Below are 24,577 nucleotides of genomic sequence, written 5' to 3'. Positions count from 1 at the left end.
CTCACCTTTACAACAAAAATTGATCATTGTATAAATTAAATGCCGTAAATTTAAAACTAAACAAACTAAAATATAAAAAAAAATAAAATTATCTTGCTAAACATCTAAATGAACACATAGTGATATAATAAAAAACTAGTTTTTAATATTTAAAGACCATTAAAAAGTTGCAAAATTCCAATCATCGAATAGCGGGGTCTCAACTTAAGGTTGTGTTCGTTAATTATGATAAAATAATAATATCAGATTACCCTACTTGTTTCACGACAAACAAATGTGGCGCCTAAAATCGCGATATTTATTTACATAAATGCACATATAATACAATACACACTAACTGGCTTATTTTAAAGTGGTGACTATAAATACCTTGAATATGTTTTGTTACGGAACGGAAAACCGATTTAATTAACTAGGGTTTGATTCTGGAACTCTAATTCAAATAGTAATTATGTTATAACAATTTAATTTCCTGTCTAGAGTGTAATCATACTTTTAATATGTCCACTATTTACTCTCCCCACTGGAGCTGGACTCGACAGCGGCTCTCTCTACTGTCCGTATCTTACCGCGCTTCTCTGACCCAACCCACTACCTCGCACTACTCACTCGTCCGCCGCACACACAACAATGTCCCGGATGCTTTGGCCCCGAAGCATCAATCTTCGCACACGAAGCCAGTCTCTCGTCATCCACTGTCACTCACCAAGTGGTCACTCGACCTCTCCTCTTAATTGCTCTCATCACTCCAAGGTTCACTATTCTTGCATACGAAGCCCGTCGCTCGCCTTCCGCTATCACTCACCAAGAGATCACTCACCTTCTACGCTTCATTGCTCTCATCGCTCCGAGGTTCACTTGTCTCGCACCAGTGGCGGACCTAGACTCTGCGGGGCCCTGGACAATTTATTTCAGCGGGGCCCTTGTAACTCTTTTTGAAAAAGGGGGGGGGGGGGGGTGGTCTTATCAGAATGGAGTATGGAATACCACTGGTGAAAGGGGATTTGTGGTCACACTCCCGGAAAATTAGAAAATTTAACTTTTGAGCCTACATGGAACCTAAATTTCGACGATGGTAAAGAAATTTTCTTTCGTGGTAAATTGTAATTGGGTTAGTTTTATTAATGCATACAATTTAATTCTGGTGAAATCTGGTCATTTTATAAGTCTATAAAAGCTGTGAATATTTTTAAAAGTGAAATCATAAAAAAATATAAAAAATCAAAAGCAAAAACAAAAAACAATATTTCCTTTTTTTATTTACATACGATAATTTTTCACATAAAATAAAATTATACAAAGAAGAAAAATAAAAATACGAACATAAATTTGAATTATTTTTGTACAAATACTCAGATATATGCCACATGTAAATAAGGGTTAATTTATATAGCTGTTTTGGCTATATAATTATGTAAATTAGTCGTAAAATTAATTTGGTACAAAAATCACGTGGGTGAATTTTTTTCCCCTCACTTATGAAAATAAATTGTTTTAGGGGAAAAAACCCAACTACAACATTTCAAAGCAAAATATTACAACACCAACTCATCTCAAAATACAAGCTCTTGTGACTATTTGCTTTTACTGCACTTCATTAAAATGTAACGCTGCGACATTTTTTCCGGCTGAAGTCTTCTATGAGATCAGTGTAATCTAGACTGTTTACCAACTCGCTTTCTTTGGAGAGGAGAGCTTAAGATGATAGTCGATTTTGTGTCATGGAGTTTCTTATATAAATCTTCATAAGCTTTAACGTGGAGAAACTCCTTTCTGCAGATGCTACTGTCACAGCAATTGTACCTATTATTCTCAATGCTACAAAAATGTTTGGGTATAGATCTATCAAGCTATTTTGTACAATGTACTTAAGAACTGAAAATACATCGTCTTGTTCTCCATCGTAGACAAGGGCCAACATTTTTAATTCCTCATAGAGTTCCACACCATCAATATCCCTTTTATCTCCGGCGCTCAATGAAATTTGTAGCTCTTGACAATTATTCATCAGATCTTCATCACTCATATTCTGTAGGCCCTTGATTTGATACATAAAGCCAAACTTGCTTTTATAGGTCTTCAAAGCTGCAAATCTTGGCTGACAGCTCATTCGTATTGCATCTACTACCACCAGAAAATAGTTTATTTTGAAATTATCTTCATGTGGAAGCTCGGGGGCTTCATATTCTCTTTCATAGAAGAACATTTTCTTTTTACGCCGTCTTCTGCTGTTCTTAAACACGTTATTGATGCCAACTTCTTCTGCTACTTCTCTTGCTGTTACCAATGTCGTATTGAAGCCACTCAGACGATATTCATCTAACCACTTGACAAATGTTTCTAAGTGCTTAACTGCCACACCTAAATGCACATTTACATTTTGCCATACCTTATTGATGGTGTTTTTTTGACAAGAATATCGTACTACACCACAAGAGATGCAACAAACTCGTATGTAGTAATTTCGATTTCTAACTATTGACTTTCACTTATTAAACCAGAGTCTGTGTTACTCTTACGAAGACTTGACAAAGCATCACAAACATTGCTTAGCTGATACCTCACAGCTTTTACAGATTCAATTCTGCACTCCCATCTGGTTTCGGAAAGAGGATTGAGAGAAATGTTGACATGCGACTTCAGAGTACCCCATCGTTCACTTGAGCAAGAGAAAACTGTGTACAGTCTTTGCAAAAGACCAAAAAATGTCTGCGCTTGAGCACAAGATGAAGCAGCATCTCCCAAAACTAAGTTCCAGCTGTGGCTTCCACACGGTACAAAGAATGCAAGAGGATTCATGTTGAGTAGCCTTCTTTGTACACCGCTCTTTTCCCCACACATGTTAGCACCATTTTCATAGCCTTGACACCTACAGTTGACAATGGACAAACCTAACTCCTCCAATTTGATTACTATGTAATTGGCCAGATTTTCACCAGTAGTTTTTTCTACAACTACAAATTGCTACAAAATTTTCCTCAATTTCTGCAGTGTCTTGGTTTGTTATTCTTAGAATTATTGACAATTGTTCAATCCGAGCTATATCTCGAGTGCAGTCCAAAATGATTGCAAAGTACTTATTCTTTAATAATTTATCTGTTATTTTAGCTCTAACATGATTGGCCATTATGTCGATGAATTCATTCTGAATAGTTTTACTCAGGTAGTGGTTTCTGGCAACTGTCTTGTTAATAGTTTGGTGCAAGTGCTCTAACAATGTTGTGTCAAATCGTGCAATCAAATTAACGAAATCCAAAAAATTTCCACTGTTATTCGAATTGGACAACCTCTCTCCATGCCCTCCGAAAGAAAAGTTATGAGTAGCCCAAAACTGTACGATGGCTAATAGCCTTTCTAAAATGTCTCTCCAGCATTATTGTTCAGCTTGAATCTGGGCTTGGGTTTGTGAATCAATAGTTTTTTCACAAGAAAGGCCAATTTTTAAACTAAGCCATTTACCATGCATTCTTTGTGACACTAGCTCTTTTCGTGAGACTTGAGCACCTCGGATAGATGCTTACAGTCACTCATACCTTCATTAGATCCAAGGACAATTTTGGGATTAGGTCTTAGAGAGAATAAACGACATGCAAAACAGTAAACAGCATCTTTCGACTCGGAATAAACTAACCATCGCCTATCTTGCTCTTCGCCATTTATAAGTCTTTTTATATCATGTTTGTCTGTAAAATGTCGACCACTTTCATTTTTGGGGTAAGATTTATTGTATACCATCACGGGGCCGTTTTGAACTATACTAGTTATTTGTAAGACATTTAATTGTTTAGGCCTTAAAAAAAGGGTCACTCACAGTTGCATTGGTTGGTAAGGTATCGATTTCCTCACGGATGTCGAAGTCTGCATCGTTATCCTCTAATGGCACATGTGCAGATGATGATGACGTCGACTCAGGATACATCACCTTGTTGCTTCCGAAAGGTGTATCACTGTGGCCACTGAGTCCTACCTCTTCAGCGACAGTAACTTCTTCCTCTACCATCGTTGAATCTCGCACGCACAGATGTTCAGATGACGCAGACATACACTCGGAACACAACACTTCATTGTTTTTCAGGGCAGATCCACTTTGACTACTGGGTATTTTTATGTCTTTAACTTCTGTTAATGGTATTGAATCTTGAACTCACAACTGTTCCTTACTCCAGTAATTTTATCAGTCTTTAAATATTTTGTTAAAGAACCACTTAATTTTTTTTCAAGTTCTTTGTGTTTTTCAATTTTTTTTTTCCGTTTGGAACTGCCAGAATCATATTTCCTACCAAAGTCACGATCACGAGAGGTCATTCTAAATTAATCTGACTGAAACTAACAAATAAAAATTTCAGCCTTGATTATGAAACTATCTAATTAAAAATAACTAGCCCTATTAATAAATATCATTGAAAGTAGTTACAACAAAATAACAGGACGAACGAATAGAGATTCAAAATGTACACTGCACGATACATGACTTAATATTTCCACTGATCTGGCGACACTGCAGTAACAACATCGGTCTGTAACGCGTACGTTCACACCCCCTCCACTTTTGAATATCGTAAAAGGGAAGGTAAGGCTAATTATCAGCCGCTGACTACAGTCACGTAAATTGAGAAGATTGAGAGGAAGTTTAGTGTATACATAGCGATCCATACTTTCAATTTCTTTTTATAACTGGCAGCAGTTATATAAACATAAAACAAAAAAGCACAACTGTATGTAATTTTCACCGCCCTTCCCCAGAGATATATCAGAGGAAAACGACACCCAGAGCAAAGCCTTGTTGTCGCCGTATCTGTGATAACTGTAACCTGAAGCAAACACTAATCAGCATCGTCGGCTGGCAAGTGTCAGGTAATGCGATCCACATATTGCCAACCCGATTATCTGACACTCGTCCCCTGCATGTTGAGGGTAATACATTGTAACGCCCCTCGTGCCCTTGATTTTTAGTGTTATAACACCTCTTAAAAGTCCTAGGAAACAGCTGAGCAACAAGCTACAAAATTCACATAAAATTCGAACATCACCAGAGGTGGCACGAGGCGGGGAACAAAATAATTTAGAAACTCCCTACAAACAATCCATTTGGGAGTCAGTGGATCGGTAGAAATATACATATAGGTACTCAATTAAATAAAAACAACAAAATAAGTCATGTGATCTATAGGCTCGCTGGTTTATTTATATTAATATTCTTTTATGTAGTGCATAATCTTTCTTTAATTAGATTTTACCAGAAAAGATGAAGGCAGATTAACCATCGATCAACCAATTAGCATTTTAACATCTTAGCAATCATTAATGAAGAAAACATGAACACAATTTATAGTGCTAGCGAGTCCGGACCGCGAATCTAGCGAAAATTTAACAAGGTTCTAGCCATAGTGAAATGTTTACAAAAATAGTTAGAATATATTGCCTTGGTTTTGAATCTTATGCAAAAAAAATTACAATATCCCCATGTCCAATAAGGGTTAATTCTTCTTGAGTCATAATTACTGAAGATATAACTTTACATAGTTCACAAAAACTTCTCCCCTGTACACTGGCACACCAAGATTAATGAAATTTTGTCGTTCAGAACTCACGACCAGGTAAAATTCGGCGGGAAGAGCAGAATAAATTTTGTTGGGGTTCACTGAATTGATTTTCAATCACGACCATTTGTGGAGGGGTGACTCTCGGATGACGGGGGTGTTTCTTCAATCGGTAGGTATCTCTTGCACCCTGCCTGCAACAAGGTCCAATATCGACAGAGATTAGACCAAGTAGCAGACAGACCATCAATCAGGCAAAAGCCCGCTAAAAGGGAGCGAATTGGGGGAAATATTGAATGCAAAAGACTCACCGAAGCAGGGTGATGACAGATGATTCCATTCATGTTGCGCGATCGCCAGTTAGGACGCGCATCGCGGAGATGTCGCGGAAGCACAAAGAAAAGAATTTAAAATAATTATACTGAAACGTAGCTATTCGGGTTGACTGACTAACTAACAGAAGACAAAGAAAAATTTTAGGGAAAAATTCCCTCGGCCAAGACGATTACATCCTATAGCGCAGAAGAAGGCAGATCTGCCCGCGATTTATTATTCAAGAAGCAATTCGACAGAGACGCCGATGTAGTCAGACCAACAGCTCGCGCATTAATTCATCATGGCGGCTAGATCGTCAAAAAAAAAAGGACGCTGGGACCCGGTTGGCCGAAAAAGTGGGGGGGGGGGGGGGGGGGGGGAGAGACATGGCTCAGCGCCGAAAGGAGCCGAAGACGTCCGAGGCAAGGTAAAACGAAGGTCTGTTGCTTGGTAAAAACCTCTATAGCCGTCGACCGCCGCGCGCTCTATGGAGGCGCAGTTGAACTAAGTTTAACTTCGACTCGCAAATCTCGCGCTAGGTGACTTGCAACCAGCATGGGGCTAAAGGGGTGGGGGACAAGTGTGCTCTCTGGCGGCCAAAGAAAAGAGAGAGGGAGAGACTTAAGGACACGGCCACTAGTGTGCGCCGAATACCAGGGAAAGAGAACTAGGATAAAAAAAGGTTTGATATGAGTGTACAGAAGTCTGACAAAAATTAAATAAGAATAAAAATGCAAAAAATTTAAAAATGAAAATTTGAGCCTAAAAATTAAAATCTGTGCCAACCATACCAATAAACGGCACAACATATAAAAGAGGTTCTAATAAACATTAGGGGTGAACAACTTAATTTCGAACACATTACATGACAGGTGCTAGGGTGAGGGCAGACGCGGGCCCCCACTAGGCGCGGGGCCCTGGGCGATTGCCCGGGTCGCCCGGCCCTGGATCCGCCCCTGTCTCGCACTCTCACCGATTTCGCTACCAACGTCTCACTCTTTCTCCAGAAGTTGGTGTGGTCTTATAAACCTGGCAAGTCCTGCATTCAAAAGCCTTGTAGCCCTCAGAAGTGTCGCATCCTCAGAATCCTCGATTTAATACTCGAAGCTACGAGAACAGTTGCGTGTTAGTTACTCCAAGTACGCAGACTGAGCTCTGGGAACGTGTCGAACTCTCGAGAGACAGGCAGAGAGGCGCCGCGCCGCTTCTAATCGGATTATCGCAGAGGGATGGGCGGTACCAGCGGGGCCTCCCCTGGACCCCCTGCTGGCTGGCGCACCAGGCCCACTGGCCTGCCTCACTGTCTCGCCTCTAGTATCCTTGTAACAGAATCTAATGTTATATTCAAGCATACACAAGCACACAAAAATCAACAAAAATGTTTGTATTAAAAAAAAAGTTACGAGATCTCTCGATTAGTTCTGATTTGAAGCGCTACAAAGTATGTATGAGTTATGCAACCATTTTATAATTTTTAATACATTCGACAGACACGTGCAGAACGCAACAATCTTTCACGCACGCGATTTAAATAACAAGGACACCAACCTGATAGTGGAAAAGTTGATACTTTACACATTATTTATAAAAAATTGTTAAAATTGTTTCTTTAAAACTAACAATTTTATACGTCAGACTAATCAGATATAGAAATTAAAATTAGCTTTTACTTACAAATAATATTAAAATAAAAGTATCATGCATCAGATTTAAGTGTGAATTACATTCCGATGTTGGTAAATAAAGAATCGTTTGTGTACAATATCTAGTGACATTCATCTATGTGAGCAGGGTTGCAACTAGGGGAGGGGGGGGGGGGGGGGCAAGCGGGGCATACGCCTCGGGCGCAAAGCTGTGGGGGCGCCGAAATCGCTTTCATTGTAATTCCTACTATCTCTGGTAACTGGTAAAATTTTTTTGCATCGAAGTTACAGTAGCACAGAAACTGTTACATGTAGGTATGGAAAATGCTTAAATAGCACCATTTTTCCATGGGAGGACCCCCGCTTTATTGGTGTGGTATGTGCAAAAAACGAGGGGGGGGGGGGGCGCATGAATCCATTCATGCCCCGGGTGCCAGAGACTCTAGTTGCAGCCCTGTATGTGAGAGACATAATTGAGTGGAGGAGCGTGTGAGCAGCTCTCCCTGTCGTTCCCACGAGGTGCTAACCTATCTTAGTGGGGAGGGTGTGTTCATGTGTATGTTGATTATCTACTATGCACCTTTAGTTATGCATATTTGTGGGAATATTGTATGCGAGAAAATCGTCAGTGCATATAATAGCATGGGTCGAAACACTTTAAGATTTTAAAAAATTTTGAATGCGCAATAGGGTGGAAATGTGCCTCGTATTATGAGGCGAAAAAACCATGTATAATACTAAAATACGTTGACATTTTCTGGTCACGTATCAAACTAAACGTTTATAGAAACTTGCGAACTTATTTTTTCCGTAAATTATTATTTTTTACATAAAATTAACGATCGACCTCCTATATATTGCTAAGCTTTTTTTATTATTTAGTAAAGTCAAATAAAATAATTAATAAAATGAACTGCAGTTTCTAAAAAAATACTGATATATTTTTTAAATACGATACCGGTAGCGTAAAGGGATTTTAGATGAGAAAGACAATCACTGATTTCCCTTGTTTCGAAAGTGTAAAAGGACAGTAACTACCATAATCCTGGTGACGATGTTTACGTTAACAGAAATGTAACATTAATTTTAAACTTTACAGTCCCAAATATGTGAAATATTGCTATAGATATATACATTATAATAAACATGTGTGAGCATAACAAGAGAAAATATTATATATATTTCCAAAATATAACTTCGCTAAATAGTAATTCATTGTAATTTTTCTTCATGATAATATGTGTTTAAAATTACGTTTTAAGAATGCATACTTTGCACAAAACACTTAATTATAATGGTGATGACAGGCTGTATATTTTTGTCACCCACCAGCACAGATGATAAATGTATTTTTAATTTTGTAAATTTAGTGTTTGCCTAATAACTAGCCCATAAATCGACATATTTTGTTACATAAGTCTAAGTTGTACAAAAGTTATATTCTGTCACCTATTCAAGATGTTGGCCATTTTTGAAAATAAATTATGGTTCATGCCCTAGAAAAGTAATAATATTATGAAAAATATATTTTGAACTTCAATCAAAATGAATATTGTAGGTTTTCCACCCAATAAAGTTAGGTTTTGTGCAAATGCTAACATACCTAAAATTATATCGTTTAACGTTAATGAAAAACTTTAAAGAGGCAAAGAAATTATGTTTACAAAAATATTTAACAAATAATATTACAAGAACCAAATACAATCAATTAAACAGCATTATACCAAAATAGCCAAAACAACACAATCTGATCAGAAATTTGCATTTACTAGCAATAGTGTTGTCAAATACCTACCCGATATTAGCTGGGTGTAATTACCACTTGCAGTGATAACATGGAGAATAAACCAATGAATGTTACCTATATAAATCCAAGTGTAAATAATGTACTGCATTTAAGAAGATAAAAGCCATTTGCAGGAAGTATTAAATATAGCACACACTGAGCAAGCAAGTAATACGATGATGAGGAAATTAGAGCAAGCATGCTTATATTCCTCCTCTTGTCACTATTGCTTGCTTGGATAAGCGTTGAACTACTTCTTGCCCGGAAAAATTTGCGTTGCTGCAGCTAAAAGTTTTACCTAACCAAAAATAATGTGTGCGTGGAGTCCAATCGTGACAGAAGGGAACCTTCTTGCTTATTATATTATTATGTATAGGCTGAGGTCGCAAATATATGCAAGTATGCGAGCGCTAAATTATGCTTTTGCGCAAGTATGCAAGTGTACAAATGTTAAGTATGCAAGTGTGCAAGTATGCAAGTGTGCAGGTGTGAAAGTATGAAAGTGCGATATTATGCAAGTGTTCAAGCATGCAAGTGTGCAATTATGAATTTTGCTGCATCATTTCTACCACTCCCCTGCCGTCTCCCCCACTAATGGTGCCCCCCTCCCCACCCACATTCCCTTTTGCGATCAGAATTTTCGTAACGCTCGATAATTTTATCCCCCTCAGCAAAGAAGTTTCACTTCATAAAACTTTAAACATCCTAACATTATGAAATTTAGTTCAAGAGTTAGTTTTTCCTGAGTGTGTGCAATTCAGGTTGTTTTTCCGCGTGTTGGCAGCGCTGAGCAGGTGTCCATACCGCAGCTTCCAGAGAGACCACCAGTTGATCTACACGGACAAGTCACTGTCGTCCTTCAGCGACTCCAGCTGCCAACACGCGTGTGACGTGGAGCGAGAGTTCCCGTGTCGGTCCTTCACGTTCCTGGCGCAGGTACGCTGTTCCACATTTCTGGCTCCGAACAGCGGGAACAAAACTGGCTTGTCATAAAACAAGACATAAGGCCTCGCCATCTTGCGATTTCAAATATTTTGAGTCCACTTCCAATAAAGCTTCAGTGCTATTTTTTTTTTTTTGCGTGGCATATGATTTTGGCTGTGGCTACTTGTTTATGTCAACACTTGTGAACTGATGTTATTACCATGACAGCTGAAATAATATGTTTCCTCACGGCGCTTACAGACTATATAGCCTGTTAGTAAATATGAGTTTGCAAAATGGTATAGAAGGTCTGGAAATATGATTTATGCCTTAACATGCCAAAAATTGGTATAAATAGTTCAAGATTATTAAAATAGAAAAAAATATGGAAACATACAATGTTACAGATTTTAAACCTCCTTAAGGCTGATTTATAAAATACACAGGAAGGCAAGAAACGCAAGAAAAAAAACAAAGACGTTATCAAATACCCGTCTACAAACTACGTAAAACGAAAAAACGCAATGCAAGCATCGGCCCAATTTTAACTTCTTGCGTTTCGTTTTCAATATTTGAAGAGAAGTGTTCCGAAAACTTTTAGACTAGACTCATGCGTTATGTATGTAAAATGCACTGATGTTGTTTTTATTCTATTCAACACGTTTCAACTTGTTAAACTAACACTTAAAAATCAAATTATTGAAAATTTCATTTGTTTTTTTGACAAAGAGGAATCATCAAAAGAAGCCCGATGAAGAAATTTGTTTTCTACCATTTTACAATTTTAAGTTTGTAGGATTGGTGACTAGCGGACTTTAAAAACGATCGTGATTTTTTTTATTTTTGCTTTGTTTGCGTGTTGCGTCGTTGCGATGTTACTTTCCTTGTGCAGTTTATAAAACCGACCTGATGGGTCTGCCTATCCGGGCACACACACAGGGTGCACAGACCTTTAGGAGAACTCGCGTGATTTTAAAACTGCTCAAGTTATACGACTAGCGACTGTTTATGATAAACACAAAGACAATATTGAGGTCAACGTTGTAGTTTTATTTACGGATTTCGTTTATAAACTCTATGTTTTGTAGAATAAAAATGGCCGATATCGGGTGTTTTCAGAATTATATTGTGTGTGAAACTAGCGGCGAAAATTCTCGAAAGCACTAGATACATGCAGTACATCTTTATATTCGTTCATACATCATATAAAGTTATGGTTGCCACTCAGATCTCATGGTTGGCCTTTGCACGACGTAAAGACCGCGCACCAGTTCAAGAGCCTTGAGCTTAGAGGCGATACCGTGCTACAAGCACCAACGAGCGTCGCACTTATCATCCCATCTAAATAAAAGTAATACACCTATCTCTAGAAGGACCATTTAAGTCGTAGAAACAGTACGGCTTGTTATAAAATTGATATAATTACAATAGTAGTAGTAGTAGTAGTAGTAGTAGTAGTAGTAGTATATAGTTCCTCCGATGCCAGGTTTCAGGCTGTGGTGCCTGTGGTACCGAACGCCATCTTAGATTGTGACTTCGCAGCGGCCATATTGGATAACCTTGACTTTTGACCTTGACCCTTGACCTAAACTTGTAATTTGACCTCGTCCGCCATCTTTAAATACGCCATATTGAAATCGAGTGACCCACTCATGATCGTTGCACTTTTCGTTACAGTAGATCCTTCTGATATCTTGGATTACGACATCACAGCCGCCATATGGTTTTCGTCTGCTAAAAGTTGACATCTTGGATTATGACATCACAACTGCCATCTTGTTTTCGTCTGCTGGAGGTCGCCATCTTGGATGATGTCATGTCCGCTATATTTGTTTCTGATGTTTGATCCTAGAGTGCACCAGCATCACTGTGTCTCATTCACATAAGGTTATTGTTCCCTTACATACCACTGTTGTTATGACCCTTATCAACATAAAATTTTTATACCAATAATTTGAAAGATAGGTGATCCTAACCACGACAGCGTGGACATGTGGGTTGGAAAACATATGCCTTTGACCACACAGTCATCGAGACATTTACCAGACTGAGGATTACATAAGGTTTATAAAAAATAAACACACATATTCGGAATTGTATTTTTTTTAATTTGAAGGAATAATAGCATCACCTGCTAGAGGGTGCTGCCAACATATAGTTTTCAATACTCGATATGAGTGCTAGTGTTATGTAGTGCACACATACTCCACCAGAATGGGCTGCCGCCATATTGGTTTTATTTTTACCAATTACTGTGTAGTTGTATTTACTTCCGTAGATTCTGCCATCTTGCTGGCCATCTTGGCTGCCATTTTAAAAAAAAAACTGTAATTCTTAAGCTAGAAATTCGTGAAAAATTACCAAATTGAATATAAAATTCATTCACTAATTTACTGAGTAATTCGATCGATTCCTGTCCCTGGTTCAGTTCTTGGATGATGCAAAAAAGTTAATTTCAGGTACAAAAAATACTTATTTAATAACACATGTGAAAAATCTTAAAAGAGGCATACATTCCTAATCTACCAGCCTCCAGTAATCCGATGATAACATATTGACTGCCAATTTGGAAATTCGTAATTATTAATCTGTAGGTTTTGAAAAAAAATTCTAAAAATCATCATATATCGCCTATTTATGTAACTATTTATTCGATTATTTTAAGTCCTTGGTTCTATAATTGGTCGGTGTAAAAAGTAATTTTTGCTCTAAAAAGAATATTTTTTATTAATCATCTTCACTGCAAACAAGGATTCCTAACTAAATTAATGTTACTAAATATCACTATGCCTACAATGTCGGGTGTATAAGCCAATTGTATACAAACCACAATGCCATACAATTTACTATGTCAGGCGTATAGACCAGAGAATCCAAAACAAGGAGTTTTCTTCATCAATAGTTGTCATATGTTTAAACCAATATGACATTTTTCAAGCAGACAAGACAAAAGTCTTCGAAATATCTACCTACATTATTAAAATAATCCGTAACAATAAAATAGGCAACTAAAACTTATGATTTAGGGTTCGTATGGAACCAAGACTCCCTTAAAAATGTATATGTTTAATACAAGACCAAGAGGTTTTGATTCATGAAATATTATGTTCTGTATACAGATTTTACTACATACATTGAACGAAAAGACCGCAAATTTGTACAAATATACAACTCAGTAGATACAATCCCATCGAATGGATACGATACCATCAGTAGGGATATGATCCCATCAAAGGTATACGATTCCATCAGTGATATATACTCGACAGTTAATGGTAGGAACGAGCCCGTCGAAGGGAACCGATCCCAACAGCAGTATACAATCAACAGAATACAGTTCGATTTTATCCCATAAAAATGATACTATCCCATTAGTGGGATACGACTGACAGGATACGGTAGGATATGATACCATCAGTAGGATATGATGCTTCAAAGGGTAAGATCTCATCAGTATGACACGACACTCCAAAGGGATACAATATCATCAATAGGATAAAATTGACAGGATAAAGTAAGATTCACTCTCATCAGTAAGATCAGTAGGATATGGTAGGATACGTTCCCATCAGTAGGATGTGTTCGCAGGATTCGATAGGATTCAGCTCCATCTAGCTGTATTGGTGCCATTTGCAATTGGCTAGAAATAATTTCAAATTACATTTTGCACTATATGGCCCAGATTTCTGGAATGGATTTATTATCACTCTCCATTTTGTTAGTCATTGGTGACGATTTTTACATCTTTATGTTAGAAGTGTTTTTACAAGAACTTTGACTAGAAATCATTATCGAGAAATAATACAATCGATTTTGAAATTCCAAATAGAAATAATATTTCAATTTTATACACATCCAGGTCAAAATAGTCATTATTATCTGTAGACAGCTTCGTTCAGTTCTTTGAGTATGAAGACTACTTCGTTGATGTACGAATAATTTCCTGCCCTAAGCGAAACCAGCAGCAATCTTAGACGATCGACCAATATGCTAGGATCTTCCCATGACATGTAATCTATCCCTTCAGCCGCTTTCATCTTCCTTGAATGTTTATTATTAATATTTTTAAGATCTCTCAAGTCTTCCTTTTTAACATCAGCTTTAAAAAAAAAACTATTGTAATCCTCCCAATGATAATCACAAGTTTGACCAAAATAATTATTTTTAAAGCTTCGTTTCCATCATTTGTGTCTCAGTGCTTCATCACAAACTTATGTCTTGGTAGCTTCGAACTCTTCTATATTGTTCTCATTTTCTGTAAATATGTTGTTGTTGTCATTGTTTCCAGTATAATTATTTAATTCTTCAACTTTTGTAGCAGAGACTCCATCAGATAATTTTGTATAAAGGTAAAATTCTTCATGAATCATCTTAGGAGACGTGTTATAATTTTCTTTCTGTGGTACGATCTCTTGTTGCCATTTATTCAATGCTGGAATCTCGATATAATAAAGGCCATGCAGATGTTCAAGTGTTATGATTTATACCAGTTCCACATACATTCTGTCCAAACATTGACTTTTTCTCAGTAGACAAAAAAACTGTAAGTATCATTTTAGGTTATGATTTGTTTTTTTTTCTTTTTAATTATCAGTTCGCCCAAACTGAAAACCTCTCCTGCCACAACTTAGCATTTTCTGCAAAGACTCTTTTCACAATTATTGCCTTTTTATGATATTGGACATTGTTGGTTTTAGTGAACGAAATGACACTGTACCAACACATATGACGACATTGATATTACTGATTTTGGAACCACATTAACATTTCTTGATATATCATCAAAATCATCTTTCATCTATCTCAAACAGAATATTATCCAACTTCGAAAGATTTTTGGCCAAATTATATTTTGCAAGAAACTTGTTGCAAGTATTTCCGATTCTTGGCTAAAGATGTTACCACAAGTTCTGTTGGGTTGTATTATTTATTTGTATATGAGATTCGGGATGATCACTCACATTCGCAAGCGAAGGAGGGCTTCACTATACATTTAAGGGAAGGGATTTCGTCTTGCATTGTAGTGTTTTAAGCCATAGTAATTGACTCAGTAAAGGATCTATTTTGATGGAATTCCACATGATAAAAAATATTGTAAGTAATGATTTGGTAACTTGAATTTACCAACTAAACGAAACTCTAAATACAATTGCATGAATTATTGTGAAAAAAAATGCATGAAGAATATTTTTTCCCCCAGAAATAACCAGGAGCACAAGGAGAACAAAAACAGCAGTCTTGTCAGATTCAGTCATGGACACATAGAGAAAATCAACAGCAGTCTTTCCATGAATAACCAGAAGCACTAGGAGAATACCGACAAAATATAGTCAGGAACAGCCAGGATCACAAGGGGAAAATCAACCAAGTCGTGCATAGTCCATTATGCTTTCTAATTTAAAATAATAATATCTTAGAATATATTTTTTATATGCGAAGATATATTGGTAACATATATTTGAATGCCAAGGATGTTATAAAATATACTTTGCAAAACATACTTTATATGTGTATAAAATCATCTAAATGTAACATACACTTAGCTGAACTTTGCTAGTGATGTCAATGTTGTCATATGTGTCGGTACAGTGGCATTTCGTTCTCTAAAACAAACAGTTTCTGACGTCATCTGAAAGGCAAATGTGCAAAGAGTTCTTTGCAGAAAATGCTAAGTTGTGGCAAGTGCGGCTTTCAGTTTGGGCGAACTGATAATTAAAAAAAACACATAAAAAACATAAGATGATACACTTTTTTTGTCTACTGAGAAAAAGTCAATGTTTGGACAGAATGTATGTGGAACTGGTATAAATCAGAACACTTGAACATCTGCATGGCCTGAATTATATTGAGATTCCAGCATCGAAGAAATGGAAACAAGATATCGTATCACCGAAAGAAAATGAGAACAAGTCTCCTAAGATGATTCATGAAGGATTTGACCTTTATAAAAAGTTCTCTGATGAAGTCTCTGCTACAAAAGTTGAAGAATTAAATAATTATACTGGAAACAATGACAACAACAACGATAACAACATATTTACAGAAAATGAGAACAATATAGAAGAGTTCGAAGCTACCAAGACATAAGTTTGTGATGAAGCACTGAGACACAAATGATGGAAACGAAGCTTTAAAAATAATTATTTTGGTCAAACTTGTGATTATCACTGGGAGGATTACAATATATTTTTTTTAAAGCTGATGTTAAAAAGGAAGACTTGAGAGATCTTAAAAATATTAATAATAAACATTCAAGGAAGATGAAAGCGGCTGAAGGGATAGATTACATGTCATAGGAAGATCCTAACATATTGGTCGATCGTCTAAGATTGCTGCTGGTTTCGCTTAGGGCAGGAAATTATTCGTACATCAACGAAGTAGTCTTCATACTCAAAGAACTGAACGAAGCTGTCTACAGATAATAATGACTATTTTGACCTGGATGTGTATAAAATTGAAATATTATTTCTATTTGGAATTTCAAAACGATTGTATTATTTCTCAATGATGATTTCTAAGACAAAGTCCTTGTAAAAACATTTCTAACAAACGATGTAAAAATCATCACCAATTACTAACAAAATGGAGAGTGATAAATCCATTCGAGCAGTCTGGGCTATTTAGTGCAAAAGATAATTTGAAATCAATTAAACTAAATGTAGAATGCACCATTATAGCTAAATGGAGGAGAAAACTTTCGTATCCTACAATCGTATCCTAGCGATGATGTACTACTGATTAGATCATATCCAACAATATCCTCTCGATCGTTTTATATTTTTGGGTTCGGATTTACTGTATTATGTTAATCATATCCTACTGATGGGATTGTATTCTTTTCAATAGTATCATATCTTACTGATGGTATCATATTCTACTGATGGAAACGTATCCTACCATATTCTGTCAATCGTATTCCACTGATTAAAATGTATCTTTTTTATAACATATGCTACTGATGAGATCACATCCTATTGATGGGATCGTATCCTATTGATGGATCGTTTCCTACCATATAGTTTCGATCGTGTCCCTTTGATGGGATAGTATCCTACCATATCCTTTCTACTGTATTCTACTTAGGGATCATATCCCTTTTATGGGATCTTATCCTAACATATCCTGTCGATTATAACCTCGTGATGGGATTGTATCCCTTTGATGGGATCGTATCGTACTGTATCCTGTCTATCGTATCCTACTAGTAAGATCGTATCCTTTTGATGGAATTGTATCCTACTATATATTGTCGATCGTATCCTACTGATGGAATTGTATCCCTTTGATGGGATCGTTTCCTTACCGATCCTATCGTATCCCTACCTATGATATCATTTCCCTTTCATGGAATCGTATTCTACTGAGTTGAATGTATGTTAAATATACGTCCTTTTCGTAAAATGTGTGTTGTTAATTCTGTAGTCAGAGCTGAATATTTAATAAATCAAAACCTTTTGGACGAGTTATAGATGGTGTACATTTTCAGGGATTCTTGATGCCATAGAAAGCATAAGACATGCTTGATTATATGGTTATTTTCTTTTTATTGATTATATATACACTAGGTCTGACATTTCGAAGACTATTCTATTGTCTGATTGTAAAAATGTATTTTTTGTTTTGTTTTGGTTTGGATACACTTGGCTTTGTAGGCATAGTGATATCGAATAACATATATTTTCAGCTGGGTAGGAATCCTTGTTTGCAGTGATGATGATTAATAAAATAAATAATTTAGAGCAGAAAATAATGATTGCATCAAACAAGTTTGAACCAAGGACTTTACAGAATCGAATCAATCATTACATTAATAGGTGATTTATTTGATGATTTTTAGAATTTTTTTTCGAATTTCTGAGTTAATAATTACGAATTTCCGATATGGCGGTCAATATGTCATCATCAACTTACTGGAGTTTAGCAGATGATGAATTTAAGCTATTTTTAGGTGTTTCATAATTTTTCATTAAATCAGCATTTTTTTACCTTAAATTAAATTTTTTGCATCGTCCAAGGATCAAACCGAGGACAGGAATCGATCGACTCAATCGGTAATTAATTAGTGATTTTTGAATTTTTTTTCTGATTTTATAGCTTAAGAATTACAGATTTTCTAGATGTTAACCAAAATGGCCGACAAGATGGCGGATTCAACGGTAGTAAATACTACTGAACTCTAGTGGGTAAAAACTAAACCAATAGGGTGGCATACATTCTGGTAAGGATGTGTGTATTTCGTGACACTAGCATTCCTAGTAGCAGATACTGAAAACAAAGATAATGGCAGTGCACTCTAGCAAATGATGTGTGTACCACATGACACTAGCAATCAAAGTATTAAGTATTGAAAACTATATGTTGGCAGCACCTTCTAGCAAGTGATGCTATTATTCCTTCAAATAAAAAAATACAAGTCCGAATATGTGTTATTTTTATATAAACCTTACATAATTCTCGGTCTGGTAAATGTCTCGATGGCTGTGAGGTCAAAGGCATATTTTTTCCAACCCAGAGATCCTAGCTGTCATGGTTCGAATCTTCTCGCTTATAAAGTACTTGGTATAAAATATTAAATTTAATATGTCAATAAGGGTCATAACAATATTGGTATGTAATGAAATAATAACATTACATGCATAAGACAAGAGTGATGCTGGTGCACTCTAGGATCAAACATCAGAAACAGAGATGGCGGACATGACATCATCCAAGATGGTGAACTCCAGCAGAACAAAAAAACAATATGGCGGCTGTGACAACATTCAAGATTGCGACCTCCAGCAGACGAAAATAAGATGGTGATTTTGATGTCATAATCCAAGATGTCAACCTCCAGCAGACTAAAACAATATGGGGGTTGTGATGACATAATTAAAGATAGCGGATGGTTCTACCGTAAGGAAAAGTGCAACGTTCGTGAGTTTGGCGCTCGACTTCAATTTGGCGAATTTCAAGATGGCGGACGAGGTCAAATTTCAATGTCAATGTCTAGGCCACAGGTGAATTCATCCAAGATGGCCACCGTGACATCAAAATTCAAGATGGTGATCTGTACCACGGGCACCATAGCCTGAAGCCAGGCCTCGCATGAACTATTATATAGGCCTACTACTTACAATAACAGTAACAATAGGTCGTGTGCACAAGATTTAACCGCCATGTTTTCAAAAATGATTCACAAAAACTAACAATAGTCGTTTCGTGAGGAAAAAGAATATATTATTTCTGTTAAGGTCGCATGGAGCAACAGTCAATGAGGGAAAATTAGGGTGCTATTTTGGCTGGAGTTGGGAACTGTTTATATTTATTATTTTTATGGTGGTTTATAGTTATTGTGATATACATTTTCTCATGTAATTCTATCTTTGTAAACTACAACGATAAATATTATATAAATGATTCGTGAGAAAAAAATTTAAAAAATACTGAAAAACTTTTTTTAGGTCAAATGTTTTTCTAAAATTTTTGCTAAACTTATCATAACCTAACAAATTGTATGGGTTAGAAAAAATTTACAGGATGCAGAATAGTTTCACGGAAAAATTACACTTAAAATTACTATTTATATATTTACTCTACCAAAGAAGTTATTTTCATTGCCAAATTTCAATTGGATTAAATTGAAACATAAGAATTCAATTGTGAACCAATTTCGCACAGGTCGTATGCATGGTCTACTGTTTTTGTTTTGTTGTGAACCCAGCCTAACATGAAGAATGTTGAGGATAGTAAGGCCACACAGACAGCTACGCTATGTTTGCGATGTTCGCTATGTATGCTATGTTCGCTGCGTTAGGTGGCAAGACAGATCAGTCCATATTTTTTCATCGATATATTCCATAAATTTGGATATTTTCGTATTTCTTCAATGAAATTTTTGGTCAACATGATACTTATTTAAAGCGCAATACTAAGAGAAACTGAAAACTTCATTAAAAGTAAACGCAGTAGTTCAGGGGGGCGCGTCGTTTTGCCTAAAATCGTTTTGCCTAATCGTGTTTCCCCACCTTCGTTTTGCCTAAAATTCATTTTGCCTATAGTCATTTTGCCTAAAGTCGTTTTGCCTAAAGTCGTTTTGCCTAAAGTCGTTTTGCCTTAAGTTAGTTTGCATAAAGTCGTATTGCCTAAAACCATTTTGCCTAAAATCGTTTTACCTAAAGTCGGTTTGCCTAAAAGTCATTTTGTCTAACGTCATGTTGCCTAAAATCGTTGTGCCTAAAGTCGTTTTGCCTAAAATTATAATCGGATGCTTAAGTTCCCCTAAAGTCGTTTTGCCTAACATCGTACTGCCTAAAATTCGTTTTGCCTAAAGTCGTTTTGCCTAATGTCATTTCGCCTAAAGTTGTTTTGCCTAAAGTTTCAGCTCTTCGCTTTCTTTAACAGACAGTTAACTGGCCGAGCAGTCGTTTTGCCTAAAATCGTTTTGCCTAAAGTCATTTTGCCTAAAAGTATTTTAGTATATTCTTGCTCCATATAGTGTGTGTAAATACATTACAGCCACTTGTAACTCTATTCGTGGATTCTGGAAGTACTACCGAAACATTGTGAGAGGTTCGACATTCTGCCACAAGAGTTGAGGGTGTTCAGTATTGCCTGCATCTTTCAAGGAGGAAGGGTAGTTTGTTTTCGAGACAACAGGTAGTGTGTCGCGCATCAAGTATCGCCTGCATCTTTCAAGGAAGATGGGTAGTTCGTTTCCGAGACAAATCGATAGTGTGTCGCTCACCATTACTATATATCGTCTTTTAAGGTGGCTTCCTTCTTAAATATTTGAGCGCAGTTGTCCCATCTACGCAATGCATTCAATGCTGCGGAACGCACCATGCCTAATTACTCGCAAACAAGATCTGTAACAGTGGAGTATTATTACGCGATAAAAGACAAATTATAAATATACTAATTTCATGTTGTACATTTTGACTGCGAATTAAGTAAACTGAGTAACCAGGCTCTGAATATGCACTTTTTCGCCATTTTCACAATTTTTTTTTCTATGTAAATATATTATACGGAAAATGTACAACATGACAATTTTCAACTTTCGTGGAAAAACATAGTATAACCATAACATTTACTTACGGAGACACGCGTATACGCTTAACTAGGGAAGGCCCTTACGTATAAAGTATTGCTGTTTTTGAAGGAATATTGTACACTCCTGCGTTATTATTTATAACTTAGAATTGATACTACGACAGTTTAAATATACTAAAACTGTTAATATTTTTGGAGTCCTAGAAGTATATTTCGTAGTTTAATGTTTCCAGAGCAAAAAATTTATGTTGAATTTCCTGTATGACTTATTTATATATCATTTCTATTGCTGAGTAATATGAAATAAATACTTTGAAATCAAAGGAAAGAAAGCGATAGGGTTAGTGAACGAAACGGAAACTTGTTAAATAAAACATGTTGTTCGGCAACTTAACATTTCATGGAATTATTATTATTATTTTATATCCACAAGGAGTTGTTTGTGGTTATGTTGTTGCCTTTGTATCGCTGTGACGCCTTTACGCCATAATGCAAGCCTATAACATTTTGGTTTAGTAATTTTTATGAACATAATCTGAAGACGAGTTTATAAATAACACAAACGTATACAATAAAGTTTACTTCTGCTATGTATGTTTGCTATAATCAATAAATTTTTATTGCGTTAGCAACTTGACTTCACCTAAGCCACTGACAAAACCTGATAGCCTATATGTTTCAGAAACGAAATAGCCTTTTTTAGCCTACTTTACTCTAAGAAAAGTAGAATAAACTAATATATCGTCTAAATTAATATATCGTCTTTAGTCACGCCGGATATCTGTATGTATATTTATATTAAACATATTTGTAAGATTATGATAATCGCTAGAAAATACGCCTACGTTTAACCAAATGCTATGCAGATTAATACCGGGCACTATGTTTTTTACGTTAGGAAAGTGAGTGGAACCACCGCTACTGGCACTACCTCTTGATTGCTGGATGCAATATAATTCGAAATAATGCTTTGTTATAGCACTTTAGAGATTTTTAATCTCGTTTTTCAGGTACTTTTGATAATTTAAAGTCCAAATAAGGCTAGAATAATGGTAATTAATAATCTTTATTTTGTGTTAGAAGTAAATTCACATTAATTTTAGTACACATTTTTTTTAGTACAATGTAAACGAATACGGCGAAACACCTAACTTCATCCACATCCCGCTAGGATCGCTGGTCAAAGTAGTTTCCGCTACTCTTAACGAATTTTCGGTATTGCTCTGTATTGTATTTGGTTTACCTCATTCAGCAATGAAACGTATGATTTTATGATAGTAGTATATAATAGGGGAGTCTGGGACAGGCGCCAGGCGGAGGATTGAAGATTGTTTACATTGTAACGTCACGGCGGACATCTTGGAGGAGTGTAACGGGACACATCGTAACGGGACAAGTTTGACCTGGAATTTGATCCTCAAAAATCGCCAAAAATGACCAAAATTGGGCAAAAATTGCCCAAAATTCCTCAAAAATCGTCCAAATTTCAATTTTTTTGAAAAAAATTTCCACCAAAAAATCTCAAATAATTCCACAATTCAAAAATTCGGATTTCGAGAATCCTCAAAAGTCGTTTTGCCCTAGAAAGAACCCAAATTCCTAAAAGAGGCTTAAGCATCCTTGTCTACAGCCTCCGATAAGCCTCTGACGTCATCTAGGATTATGACCGCCATCTTGGATGGTTGTGACCTTGACCTTTGACCTTGACCTTGACCCCGGCGACCATTTTGGATCAGCCATCTTGGATCCGCCATCTTGGATAACGTCATTGTGTTCTCGAAAATTCCGGCATTGTGTTTTCCACCATATTGGACGATGACGTCACCGTTGCAATTTACGTTACGGCCGCCATCTTTAACTTTTTTATTTATTATCCGAATTTAATGAAATTTTTTTTTTAAATTATAAAAAAATTTAAATAATAAAATTTTAATAAAAAAATTAAAAAATCATACATTAACGACACGGAGCTCGGAGTCCTCGGTTCGAACCCGTCAAGTACAAAAAAAATTAAAAATGGCGACCGATCCTTCCACCTAGGTGGGTGCTAGCAGACTGACTCCCACCACTTTTCTTAAAGCATATATATCGTCACCTAGTATGTCGTCATGTCCGCCATCTTGTCTTCGTTGCTGGAGACCACCATCTTGTTTTCGTCGGCGAGAGTGCGCTGACGCCATGTTAGTATAGTTCTTATCCGCTAGAGTGCAGTAATCATTTAGTACTGTGACACCCACCATCTTGAAATTTGGCCGCCATCTTGAAAATCCGTAATTATTTAGCTAGAAATTCGGGAAAAGTTCCAAAATTCATTAAATAAATCACTCATTAACTTACATATTGATTCGATCGATTCCTGTCCTCGGTACGATACCCGATCGATGCAATAATGTTTAATTTTATGTAAAAAATAATAATTTCAATAAACCATGTTCAACATTCGTAAAGAGACTTTAAATCATCTACTACCATCATCCTATCAGACAACAAGACCACCATATTGGAAATTCGTAATTGTAATGCTAGAGATTCGGGAAAAAGTTCAAAATTCATTAAATAAATTTGTAATCCATATAATGATTGATTGGATCGACTTAGGTCCTTGGTTCAATCCCTGGCCGATACAAAACAACTTTAATTTAAAAAAATACTAAAAAAGTGTTAGGTTTGAGAAAATAAAAACACCACAAGTTCTTTTAAAAAAATTTTATTACATAAATTCAATACACTACTACAAGTACAAAAAAAAAACACTGACAAATTACTAAAGCCTTTTGGATTCCTCGATTCAAACAGTCTTCTTATTGTACGGACTAAGCCTTTTACATGACTTTAAATGTCTATCCGATCCGGTCATCACCGCAGCCAGAGACGGACTGAAGTTCATATCACTTATATAGTCTCATTAGCCGGTACAACACATGAGTCAAATCAATAACCATGTTCATTATACGTCTCGGAGCATTTTTTATAATGACGATGTAAGCTATCGAGACGTGAAATTAGTTTATTGCACTTATTGCACTGAAATTGTATTCTTTGAACATTATAAGAACAACAGCTTCTTTCATGTCTGCGAGCATTTGAGGTGATAGTAAATGATACACCACAGTATTTGCACTGATGCGAAGTACGCTCTTCATTAATTGAAGTATTCAATGCTGATGAAACTTCAGCTAATGGTGGAACAGCACATATCGAAGTCTCCTCCAGTGTTGTCAGAGGCGTTGCCAACGGGATCTGCTCCAACATCGTCGGCGCCGACGTCATGGTTCCCGTAGTCGATGGTACATCCTCCATCGAGTACGACGTTAAAGTCGGCAAAGATGCCATCG

At 36.4% G+C, this 24,577-nt stretch overlaps 1 protein-coding gene across 1 annotated transcript in view; it reads left to right on the top strand.

Annotated features, from left to right (window-relative positions):
- Positions 1-24,577, top strand: part of LOC134528880 (uncharacterized) — a 530,965-nt gene that overhangs the window by 304,876 nt on the left and 201,512 nt on the right. Inside the window, exon 21 of the mRNA XM_063362546.1 lies at positions 10,069-10,220. Within this exon, the coding sequence (XP_063218616.1) occupies positions 10,069-10,220 (152 nt within the window). The remainder of the gene's footprint in view (positions 1-10,068; positions 10,221-24,577) is intronic.

This window comes from Bacillus rossius, chromosome 2 (assembly GCF_032445375.1).
Source record: "Bacillus rossius redtenbacheri isolate Brsri chromosome 2, Brsri_v3, whole genome shotgun sequence".
Taxonomy (NCBI): Eukaryota; Metazoa; Arthropoda; class Insecta; order Phasmatodea; family Bacillidae; genus Bacillus; species Bacillus rossius.
Note: the sequence above shows the minus strand (reverse complement) of the source record. Positions and strands in the feature narration are given on the sequence as shown.